At 42.5% G+C, this 12,306-nt stretch overlaps 2 protein-coding genes across 5 annotated transcripts in view; one reads left to right on the top strand and one right to left on the bottom strand.

Moving 5' to 3' along the window:
- Nucleotides 1-292: 292 nt before the first annotated feature.
- Nucleotides 293-6,073, top strand: LOC1280935 (integral membrane protein GPR180). The gene is made up of 6 exons (XM_320808.4): nucleotides 293-1,358; nucleotides 1,459-1,885; nucleotides 1,953-2,096; nucleotides 2,319-2,574; nucleotides 2,648-2,752; nucleotides 2,880-6,073. The coding sequence occupies exons 1-6, from the start codon at nucleotides 826-828 to the stop codon at nucleotides 3,161-3,163; spliced, it is 1,749 nt and encodes a 582-aa protein (XP_320808.4). The 5' UTR covers nucleotides 293-825; the 3' UTR covers nucleotides 3,164-6,073.
- A 2,647-nt stretch (nucleotides 6,074-8,720) lies between these two features.
- The window catches only part of LOC1280937 (neurotrimin), a 98,172-nt gene continuing 94,586 nt past the window's right edge, over nucleotides 8,721-12,306 (bottom strand). For all 4 annotated transcript variants that reach the window (XM_061662570.1, XM_061662574.1, XM_061662571.1 and 1 more), the window contains one exon: nucleotides 8,721-12,305. In XM_061662570.1, the coding sequence (XP_061518554.1) occupies nucleotides 12,065-12,305 (241 nt within the window). In that variant the 3' untranslated portion in view covers nucleotides 8,721-12,064. The remainder of the gene's footprint in view (nucleotide 12,306) is intronic.

Genomic DNA, 12,306 nt, shown 5'->3' with positions numbered 1-12,306 from the left:
GGGAGAAAATTGTACTAATTTGACATTTGAACTGTGTTGCGTAACTCGGGGAAAGACTGTAAAAAACGACGCACCGTGGGAGTGCATGCAATGCTCATGTTTTCAAATTTATGGTTTTTTTATTGTTGTAATAAACAAAAATTGCATCTTCCGCTAGAAAAAGAAGTAAGAAAATTATGTTTTTGTTTGTCCTTAATTTTAGAAAATTTGCATGCAAATAATATTGTTTTCTCCGTAAATTAAAGGTGACCATTCGAACGAGGTACCTCGCAACGGTCCATCACTGTACGCTTTGACAGCACGGGCACGTCAAAATACCATGTCAACAAAGTTTGCGTTGGAGCAGAAAGTAAAAAAAAAGGTTCACTCCGCGGTGCTGGCGAGAGGGCACGGACAAGAAACAATAAAATATTAAGAAGTACTTTGAGCCGTTCTGCAAACAATGCTCACTTTATCGCCATCGAGCGCACAGCCGGACACGATGCGATAAAGGTGCGCGGATTCGGTGCCATTTTTCGTTCGGTCGGTGAGCAAAGCTCGTGCAAACGTGTCGGTGTCGGGGCCCCTGCAAGCAGTGGTGCAGATTTTCTCCCCACCCTCCCCTCATCTGCTCCCCTGTCCAATTTGGCTCGGAATAAAGTTGCCAATGTGCTGCAATTCGTTCGCCAGCGCTACATTCCGGACGGGGGTACGGTGGGCAAAGGGAAAGTGAAAGTGAAAACGGTGTGCCTGAAGTGAAGGGAAAGCTATCGTGTACCAGGGGGTGGGCGTGAGGAGAGAAAGAAGAGGTTTGGGAGGAGTGTCAATCGGCAGCAGCGAGCGAGTATGTGGACGAGGAACACTCCCGGACGAACGCGGTGGATTGTGATGGGGGCGGCGGCCCTGTGGATGCTGCTGGGGGCGGGGGTAGGCGAGCTGCCCATGGCCCGCGCTGCCCACCTGACGGGCACGTTCGAGGTGGACGAGTTCTTTCGCTTTCTGCACAAGTTCGGCTTCCAGAAGACGGAGAAACACTCCCAGAAGGACACGGAGTGGGACACGTTCGGGTACATCTACGGCAACATTACGTCGAGCGTGAACTTTACCGTGCCGGTGACGCTGGCGGTGCTCGACAAGCGCAGCTTTCTCGAGTACTACGCGAACCGGAACGATTACGACCGGGACGTGGCCTGCCAGCGGATGTTCGAGAAGCTGGACAAGATCGTGTACAGCCGGGCGTGCAATCCGCACGCGGAGGCGGACTACCTGCGGCGCATCCCGTGCGAGCCGGGCAAGCTGTGCGTGGACGAGGACACGCGGGAAAACGTCGTCCCCGGGAGCCAGTTCACGTTCGTCATCAGTGATCCGAACGTGCCAAGGTGAGTGAGGGCCGAGAGCGCTGATAACGGGAGACAACATTCTTGTCGCTGGACAATCGGTGTCGCTACAGTCATCTTCCCCTCCTTCTCTCTCTTTCAGATTCTGGTACGTGTCGATGGTAGCCTGTTATCAGAATGTGTCCACCTGCCAGTGGCATCATTACGACTATCGCAAGTACCACCCGGAACCGCCGGCGATAAACTACGATATAACGCTCGTGAACGGGAACCCGAACCGGCAGACGCTGTCGTTCTTCAATCCGCTGCTGTTTCACTTCTCCTTCGACCAGCAGAACACGCTCGAGATGTATTTGATCTTTTTCGTCGTGTATCTGCTGATGGTGCCGCTGCAAATCTATGCCGTGCGGTTGCAGAAGCACCCGGTGACACGGCTGTTTACCGTCAGCCTGGTGCTGGAGTTTGTCAGCGTCTGTCTGCTGCTCACGCACACGGTGCGGTACGCGATGAACGGCGTGGGCGACGAGAAGCTGGCCATTATGGGCGATATATTTGATATCTTTAGCAGAGTAAGTGAAAGGAGGGTGGAAGGAGAAAAACAGGGCAGGGCAGTACAAACTTTGATGCATTTTGCAGACCTCATTCATGCTCATACTGCTGCTGCTGGCGAAGGGGTGGGCCGTGACGCGACTACAGATCAGTGTTAGCAGCTGGATACTGCTGATGGTTATTTGGATACCCTACTGTGCCATACACGTGCTGCTGTACATATGGAACAGAGTAAGTACATCTACTTTTTTTTCTTATTTATTTTTGTTCTATATTTATTTGATCAATTAGTAGGATAAACCTCCCGGACCCTTGGGTTTATTTAACGTTTTACCTCCATGTTTAGAGATCATATCTGTTACTTGATGGCAGATATTGAATGAAAATAAAATGAAATGCGTAAAACAACAGTATTTTCTAACACATTTTCTTCATTAACGTCCTCCTTTCCAGACGGAAGTTGATATTATCTCCGACATTGACGAGTATCAGACGTGGCCCGGCTGGCTGGTACTTGCCTGCCGCTCCACGATGATGCTCTGGTTCCTGTGGGAGCTGCGCACCACGATGAAGTACGAACACTCGTCGCAGAAGCTGGACTTTCTGCTTCACTTCGGTGCTTCGAGTCTGGTGTGGTTCATCTACCTGCCGATCGTGGCCATCATTGCTGTGAACGTTAGTCCGCTGTGGCGGTATAAGCTTTTACTAGGTACTGGTCCTGGGCGGGGGAAGCAACGACGTTTCAGACTCACTAACAGTGCTGTGTTATCGTTTCGTTTTAGGTATAACAAATTCTGCCGACTGTTTGGCGTACTGTGTGATGATGGGTTTGCTGTGGCCTAACCGTGCCGGCCAATACTTGCTGCTGACGGGAACAAACTTTGGTGGTGAGTGATTGGGGTTAGCTTTATTCTGTTTTTCGTTTTTATCATCATTTAGCATTTCTTTCGGGGTAATATTGATCGAAAATGTATTTAAAAAAAAAAACGATACAATTGCTACCGTGCATTCAAGGTATGGACGAACTGGACGAGTTCAATGAAGCACCGCACATAGTGCACCGGGACTCGGACACGCTGCACAGTAGCAACGGTGATCTAGCGATAGACGATTATTTAGACAACGAGGACGATGAGATAGAAACGCTCGTGCTCAGTACGGACGATTTGCTGCACACGGGCAGCTCGTACGCAGTCGGCAGTGGGTCCGGCAGTGGTGGGGGCAGCAAACCACTCTCCCTGCACAATGGTAGCGCCCTGAACGGTGGCATTGGCAAAGGGGGACGATCGTTCGATTAGATTCCCTGGCACGCTCGGGCGTATAAGTGAATGCCGCCCAGAGAGAGAGCGAGTCTCCCCCTCAACGGCACACCGGTTAAAAACGTAAACGACGAATCTTTAGAACGAATTTAATTCACCCATTACTGTAACGGTGTAGCAGGGCGGAGGTGCGCCATGTGGGATTATTGTGGATGTTATTAGTCCCCATCAACAAAACATACTCTTGGCCGTTTATCGTGTAAAAAAAGAAGCAGAAAACACCCCTTTTTGAAGCGTTTTGAAATGATACGGTACACACGACGACAACGGCGACGACGCCGGTCCCACCCGGTCCGGTCCCGGTTCACTCTAGCCTGCCATTTGAGTGGCGCTCTAATCTGGTCATAAACTGATTGTTTTAAGATAAAATACACTCGTCGATACTATCGCACCTTGGCACATTGCAAATTGGAGCAGACGACGATAAGCTGCGTCGCGTGCGATAGTGAAAGTCAAAATTCTTCCATTTCTTATACAAATATTCGTAATTTGATATTTCTCCCTATCCGTTTGGGGATAGTTCATCTCACGGATAGGATCATTTCCATTCGAGCGCACGTCGGGAGGTATGGAGTCGCAATGGAAGCCCGATTGCGACGATCGGGTTCTGTACCTTCTGTGTGTATAGTATCAACCGTAGCTAAATTTAACGTAAACGGACTGGTGACACTTAGGCAGCGGGGTGGCAACGGTCCAAAGATAAAACAAAACAAAAGTATTGTGTGATATGAAATTTCATAGCAATTATGCAAGACGGATGAGATAAATCTAAAATAACCTTTTACCTGTGTAAGACCATTAGGCGGTAAGGATGGGTCGGCAGCAGTGATACTGGTGAATGTGTAGTGAGCATGCCAATTTTAAGCTTTTCCGTTTCTGTGCTGTGCAAATGTGCGCCCTGGACGCGCACAAGGGTAGTAGTAGTAGTGTAGTGTTGAGCACTGTTTCACACCGAAAGCCCACTGGTATGCTGGTATGAGTAAGTCAGCTGATTAGTATTTAGTTGATAAGGTATGTCAGCGTGCAAAGTGTACACATACCGTAGGGAGAGTGATCTAAAGATTCTCTACTTTTAATTATCGTTCCGATTAGTTGATATACTTTCACTTCCAAAACCGTAACTCACAACCAGCATCGAGAGTTAGTTAGCGCGTCTGCTGGATCGTATTACAACTTCAATTCAATTACACAACTCACTTGCTCAGTGCAATTCACGTCAATATATGGAGAATGCTCGTTAGAAGCGCTTTTATCTTACACGAATCTATATCTATACCTAGAGCACTCGGCAGAAAATTACTCAAATTTATCTATCTCTTTCTCTGTGTGCGTGTGTGTGTGCTCACAAGATTTTAGGAAGAAAGGAGCTCTTGTTTTTGGTCTGCGTACTTTGCTACTCAATTTAATTCTCTTATCCTCTAGAATGGTTCTGCAATGAGAAGAATATTGCGAAAAAGCGATAACCAAAATGGATATAAAAAGAGAGAGAGAGAGAGAGAGAGAGAGAGAGGGGGAAAAGGGTAATATTAGCTTATAAAATAACCATCAAGCGATACCGCAGTTGATTGTTGTTTGAACCTATTTAAATGGAGTACCGCTGCGACATTATGTCTGCGGAAGATAATTTATATGTAGCGCGCAAACAAAAGCACATTTAGCAGAAATGCTGCAAAATATAGATCAAAACAAACCAAACACTTGTGTAGCGCTTAACCAAACTTACACGAAACACACAGAAGACAAGAAGAAATGAAGAAACCCAACACTCATACACAGACACGTAATTTAACAATGCCTGCAACGTAAAGTACCTTTTTTAAATTAAAGCTTTGCTGAGAGTCATAAACAGATGAGTAGCAAAATTAGCTTAAATAGAATGGCAGATCGTTTAAATAGAATGGCAGAGAAAGAGAGAGAAATAAAGGAAGGAAGCAATATAACTAGAAACGAAGATATTAAAACTCATCCCAAAACCCCGACCAAGGGAAGCAACATAAACACTCATTTTAAATTTTTAACTCAATATCGCTGTAGCAAAATAAGACAAAAACACTGCTGCTTCGTAGGCTATGCTCAAAACGATCGTTAAAGTGAGGTGAAATTCAATTAGATGAAACAGAAAAGGCTAACAATACTGTTGAGACACGTACGCCCGGTCGACTTTAAGAGTATGTTCATCCGAATCGTTCAATGGTAATAGAACAATTTTATAGAATAACAAAGAAAACACTCTTTGTTCAAACTGGACGTTATGTGTTTGTGATGGTATCAGTTTTACGAAAACAAAAATATCTACAGATCTATAATAAGGTGTGTTTGTGTGAGAAAGTTTGCGTGTTTTTGTCCCAAAAGCTGTAGAAGAATCCTTTTATTCGTACGATCGACTATTACGTAAACTTACAAAATTATACGACCCAACAACGGTGGAGTCGCTGTTTTTGTGTGGATCAGAGTTCTAAATGGGCATTTTGTATTACTACACGAAACAGTTGGAAGACATTAGAGAAAATATAAAAAAAAACAACAGAAATAACGGTGCGCAGCGAGTGAGTTGTGATAGACCAATAAGAGTATTTTTCTACTACTAAACTACAACTTAACGAAACTGAGGCTGAGGCGGAGCGGAGGCGCCTTGGTATGATTGTTCGATCACTCATTAAATGGTACTATACGGCTAGGGAGGTCGCCGGGAGTGCAACTCACACACACACACTCTCTCTCTCTTTATCTGGTGCGTCAAACCACTTCCAAACAACTATTGTGCAAAACGTTTGCAACCGAAAGTGAAGTAAATGTCAACAGGAGGGTAAACAAAACTTTACTTGTACAAAAGACAAACTACGAATAGCTGTGGGAAAATATGAAAATTAAACTTAAATTCTTAATTAACCCGCTTACCCGGTTCCACGTTCCTGCAGGGGGGAAAAGAGTATTGAGAAAGACCAAATGTTTTGCTCTGTTGCGACATCATACATTATTTGGATTATTATTTTGTTTTTTATTTAATGAAGAAGAGTCGAGATGAGTTATATGTATTTATATTGTTACTTAATATTGATTGATGGATGACTCCTTATTCCTATTCGTCTAAAATTACACTATTTACAAAAGTATATAGTTCGTTCTGATTGTGCTTTGCACAGATTCGTACTGCCGGATCACCTTACGTCGTACGTTTCTTAGGATATCCTTTGCGCTCGTATCATACACGCTTCCATGTTTCGTGCAAATTTTTCCGTATGCCCATCTTTCTCACCACTTCCGGGATGGTCCTTTTAAGCCATTGCTGCCGCAGCAGTCGGGATGCGATCGAGGGAGATTTCGCTGTCCGTTCATTCAGCAGCCTTTGTGAATCGTCTTCCGCGTCTTGAATCGGTGCTGCATTAGTTAATCCGATTGCCAATGATGATTCCTTCGCGATAAAACACGGATGCTCCTTTGGAAGATGCTGCAAGCGGTTCAGTGCAACGATTCTATTCATCTTGACTGGAGCTGTTAGCCTGCCTGCTTGCTTGATGATGAATAACACACACCTTCTGTTAGTATAGAGCTGCTTTTGGGTGGGATTGATGTCTGGTTGTTCTGATGTCGTCTGCACAATGGCTTGAATGCGACTGTATAGTTGACAGTTCAGAATGGCACGTTTTATAGCAAACATGTAGCCACAGAGTTGGGGAATTCTCTTTTACCTGTTTGACAGAATGATCCGAATGGTTGATTTCCACTCACATACACACACACTTCAGGTACATGGATAGGAGACACGCCTGTAGGGTACGCCTTTATGTGGGTTTTCAAAACCTTCAGGTAATCCTTCCAGGGCCTTGGGGGTACCGAGCTTAGAAGACTCCCTGAGGTGTGAAAACTCTAAACGGACCGTTGTTTATGTCCCATATTCCTCCAAACACATTACACGGTACTTGTGTTACCGGCGTTGTCAAAATTCCGTGAAAAACGGTATTGTTTTTTTTTGTTGTTGTGAATATCCCGCAGACAGCGAGGAAAAACACAACTTCAATGGAAATCCCAAAAATGGCATTCTAATCCACGAAAAGGTACCAAAACCCGGTTCGGTAGATTATGTGTTTGCCTGTTTTAAATAGTAATTGCAGCACAATCGCACGTTCAAGAGACTTCGTTTTCTTTGGGTAGCCGTTCTAGGATTAGGTTGACTTCAGTCTATCTAACCAAAACCCACAAAAACATAGTCAATCCATTAACCAATTGCACTTCTTTGCAGTTATTAATTTTGCCTTTATTTCAGTTTTTGCATCATTTTAATTAATGTTTTGAACAAATTAATCATTCATATTATTATTTTTAGGTTATCAGAAATGTAACTAATCATTATCAGACATTATTGAACAATCGCGAAAGGTCACAAGTAATGACGGCTGTTGAAAAACATCTTGCAAGTTTGGAATAATGCTATTCACATTGCAAACTGTGCCAGAAAACGGTTTATTACGTCCATGTTCCATGTTTCTTTTTTAAGTCAAGGATTTACTTTTATTGGGAACGTGGCTAGAGTAAATTGTGTCCATTGTTTATTACGTTGCACAACTTATCTTTCTTACTATAACCTAAACTGAATAATTCAGTAAAATAGCTTTTCAGTGCTAGGCAAAATGAATGCATTATTGTAAGGTTTACTGATTCTCCGGATGATCATTTTAATTGATCATTAAGTATCGTAAAGCGATCGCAAGCGTGAAGTCAATATAATAGCATATGGTACCAATACTACGAAAAAACGTAAAAAATAACTGTATTTGAACATAAACCTTCACTAAATACACCTTGCATGGCCATTAAACGATTAAATGGATGTAATTTTGGGTATATAAGATGACAGGTAGTACTGGGTGAGAATGTGAGGTGTTAAAAGAAGCGATAAAAAACACCCACAAATATTGTTTTATTGAAGGGTTTCGTTTTTTGGCTACCTAGAAAATGTTCCAATCATTAGAAGTATTGGAGGAAGATAACTAAAGCTACCAATACCTATTAAAGGTAGGATTCAATCCGTACCTGCTGTAATGATACTCTTAACATTTACGTACGACAATTTACGTGTGCCGATCATTATGTGCTTCAGGTTTTTGGTTATTACATGTCACGGGCAAAACAGTTACGATGATCTATATACATACATTAAGTCCTGTTACTGGGTAAAACAAGGTCCTTAGCCACAGGTACATTGATCACTTTATAAGGGATGGGCATTTATTGATTCTTTCCACTCGAAGGAACTTACCGCAGGTACGTTGTTGGCAAGTTTTTAGGTGAGATTTTGTACGCTTGAAGATTCGTAAAATTTCGGTTAGATCCTAAATGAGCCTTTGGGGAACTAAACGCCCGCCAGGTGCCCCGGGTAGTGTAACGGCAAAGCAAACCTAAAGAGGATCATTAGCGCCATTTTGTACTGTGTCTGCTGGCGCGATTAGAACCTGTTTTCATGTAAAGTTTGTGTGTGTGTGTGAAAGGTAAAAAAAACATGTAAAAACATATACACTTTTCACAAGAAGCCGATGTGTTACGTTTTGGATTTATAATTTTCATTTATTTTTCCATTCCTTTCTCTTGGTTTGTCACCTCTTTGCCTGAAGATGGATTGCTCTTGCTCTAACGATGCTCTTCTTTTTCTGCTTTTGCGTAAAATTCGTGCTTCAACTGCTACCGTTGCACCTCCGTTTATTTTGCGTTTTATTTTCGTTAATTTTGCACATATCTAGTTAATGTTCACCAATTCTATTCAACATTCATTAATGATACCGAACATAGCTCATATTTTAGATTAGTAGTTGTGTGTAAGTGTTGATTTTGATTTGTTTTTTTTTTTCTCCCAATCAAAAGGTTGTGTTGTTTTGTATGTTTTTCATATTTATTTATACCTTCCTTCCTTGCTCTGTGGTTCTTTCTTGCTGTTTTATCGCTTTTACTGTTTACCTACCGATCAATATGTCTCTAGCAAATACTTCTGCATTTAAATAGTTTTTTTTTTTTTTAATGTACCGATTGGAGGGTTTTTTGTTAAACCCTTTTCATACGCACCTATAGCACAATTTGTTTTGCGATGCACCGTTCTGTTACACGCGCTGCACACAGTAAAAACATGATTACATTGGTTAACATTTAGATGGCGAATCGGTTGTGCCCGTAGACAAAAACGATAAGAAAAAAACAAACAATACATTTCAAACAAACAAAACGAACATTTCTGCTCTGGCTGTTAGGATAAAGGCTCTGGTTGTTGTTGTTGTTTTTTTTGTTTGGTTTCTTAAGGGCTACGTCTGCTTGCCCCTTACGACACAAAAGGTATATGATTTGCTACATGTATGTTTTTGTATCTTCATATTTGCAAGTTTTGTTTTAACCCTTTTTTGACGAATAATACGGTTTTAGTAATTTTCTATAAGCATATAATGCATTTTAAATTTTATCCATTGTTTTATCTTGTGTTTATTGCATTTGGTACATGAACTTGATGTCTGTGTGTGTGTGTGTGGGATAAAAATTGTGTAAATGTTTGTCTCTATATAGCACCGTACTTCGGAGCAGCTGTTTGTGTTTGTTGTTTTATTAAAAGTAAAAATAAGAATAAAAAAAACAACGGAACGGATTCTTATCATTCTAAGCCTAGAACGCAGAAAGTACGGCAACCCGTCTGGTTTAACACGCACTTTTTTCTGTTTGGTTTGGTTCTTTCTCTGTGTGCCAAAACTGTGATCCGCATTCGCCCCTTTCTCTTCGCTAGTTTCTCTTTTCTAGTTTCTCTTTGTTGCACCTTTTGTGTGCAGTTTTCCTCTATAGTACAACCGTCTCTCTCTCTCTTTCTCCCTTCACTACTACGCAAATTTGACTTGATCCTTTGTCCTCAAAATACTATACGATAGCTTAGAGCACTACGTTAAAGGTTAACTAAGTTTAACTTAAGTGTTTAGCAGGTTTGTAGGATTGCTGAAAGAGAGTAAAGAGAAAAGGGGAAACAACAGAACAATAAAATAGAAATAGATAATGAAGTAGCAAGGTAGCTTAAAGACAAAACAATAACGGATATGAAGAAGGGAACATTAATGAAGGTTCATCTTAAAACGATTACACTACCAACTAACGCACACTGGGGAGGGTGTTTTGGCGAGTTTCAAAGAGAAATAACGTTTCGCCAATTTGCGGATTCTTTACGGTCTACATTTACATTTGGAAGGATGGAAGGGGCCAACTATGTATGTGTGTGTCTGTGTGTAGAGAAGGATGTGTAGTGTGCTAAACCTAAAAATGGTATCAAGCCATAATATATATGTAATGGATTTTAAGGAATACGACACCCGACTTTGTATGTTTGGTCTGTTGCAGTAATGATTTTCTGTTCTGGCTCTGTACAATCTCTGTTCAATTTAATACGTTTTCTTAAGGTTCTCATTTTCACTTGCATTCATTTTCGTTGTTTTGTGTTTAATTTTGGCTAGTTGCAATGTGTGCTATTAAGTTTTCAGAAGTGGCTTTTGCGTTTACTTGTTCGGGTTTCTCCTCTTTTATGTTGTTTTACATTACACATCGAGCGGTTTTCATCCAAAGGCAATTTTGGTTACAATTTTGTTTAAAGTTTCGATCTAGTTATAGATTGATTTCTCATTTTTCATTTACTGTTTGCTGTCTATAACAATTAAAAACTCCTTTTTGTTTTGTTTCGCATGTTTATACTGCTCCCTTTGTTGTGACTTTTACTTGCAAAATAACCTAGGGAACAGTCTCGGGGTTTAAGGAATTTTCTTCTAAAAGACAAAACTTTTCAAAGGCAAAGTAAGGTAGAATGCAATTAAAATAAAAAAAACCATTTCGTTTCTCTTTCAAACGAAATCATTGGAACATGAAAAGGGAACCCGCAACTGGACGCGTTTAATTTTTATGTTTAATGTTGGGCACGAGTGAACAGTGACGCCAGTAGCAGTCATGTTTATCGTTTTTCTCTCGCTGCCTCTCTCTCTATCGATGGCCCAGCTATATGCCACGTATACGTGCGCATCCTTATCACCAATGGCATGACCTGCTTGCTTTGCTACTTTGTGAACGATTTCAGCGAATGTTGGTGGTGGTGGTGGTGGGGATTTGTTAAGGGTCTGTGCTATGAAGATTCTTCTTTTGGTTAAACTACTGTAATCCTCGCGCGTTCTCACATTGCCTACCGTAATAACTATATCGCTTTGATTTTGCATCTCTACATACGTTGTTTCATGTTCACGAGTCGTATCTGTGACTGCATGCGTGCGTGTATACTGCGACCCAGACCGGGTGATGACCACATCACATTGGGGAATTGATGATGTGTTTTACTGTCTTTGCGAATGAGGGAAGTTTTGCGTTCACACACACACGAACACACACTAACACACGCTCTACCTTTGGGCCATCCCTTTATGCTGTGCAATTTGAGTTGGACGTATCTTGGGTCTCGGTTAACGGCTAACTCGTATCACTCACTTTGCTCCATCCTGCTATCTGCGAATATGTAGCAAAATCGGGGCAATTTCCCGCACACGCACCAGCTTTGCCGACGCTGGTTTTGGGGCGCTGCCATGAAGGATTAGTCCCTGTTTGCCACTACCTTTATAAATCATGATGAAGTATCCCTCCCCTCTCCCCTTTCCCCACAAATCCAACAAACCTCCAGCAACTGAACTGAAATCGGTTGCCAAAGCTCTCATGACTCTGACTGCTGAAACTTTAACTCCGTGTGATCCGTGTTGGCCGTGCGGATTGGTTCGGTTTTCACTTATTTATGCTACCTTTTAAAAGCGTATGTGCGTGTGTGTGTGTGTTTGTGTCCTTTCCAATCGCTCGCTTTCCCACACACGCTCGCTCTCACCGCCATGCAGCACATTAATACGCTAGCGTTTTAACGAAGGGAAGCACCAGCAGCAGTAGTAGCGCCAGCCCGCCCACCGAAAGTGTCCGGTGCGCTCCGCTCGAACCACCGATCGAAGCCACCTGAATGTTGTCCATCGCGTCACGGATCTGGAACTGGTGCGGCAGACTTTCGGCACTGGACCAACCCTCGGTGTTGCGTGCCCGGGCCGTCACGAACCATTCGCCCTCCGGAAGTCGGATCGATTTGCGAATCC

The sequence above is a fragment of the Anopheles gambiae genome, chromosome 3 (assembly GCF_943734735.2).
Source record: "Anopheles gambiae chromosome 3, idAnoGambNW_F1_1, whole genome shotgun sequence".
Classification (NCBI taxonomy): Eukaryota; Metazoa; Arthropoda; class Insecta; order Diptera; family Culicidae; genus Anopheles; species Anopheles gambiae.
The sequence above is the reverse complement of the archived record's forward strand: the minus strand, read 5'-3'. Positions and strand labels throughout refer to the sequence as shown.

Excerpts from the sequence above, each read along its gene's own strand:
- LOC1280935 (XM_320808.4), top strand. The coding sequence starts at position 826 with ATGTGGACGAGGAACACTCCCGGACGAACGCGGTGGATTGTGATGGGG. Across the intron at positions 2,097-2,318 it reads TGCTGTACATATGGAACAGA|ACGGAAGTTGATATTATCTC; the intron begins GTAAGTACATCT and ends CCTCCTTTCCAG. Across the intron at positions 2,575-2,647 it reads GCGGTATAAGCTTTTACTAG|GTATAACAAATTCTGCCGAC; the intron begins GTACTGGTCCTG and ends GTTTCGTTTTAG.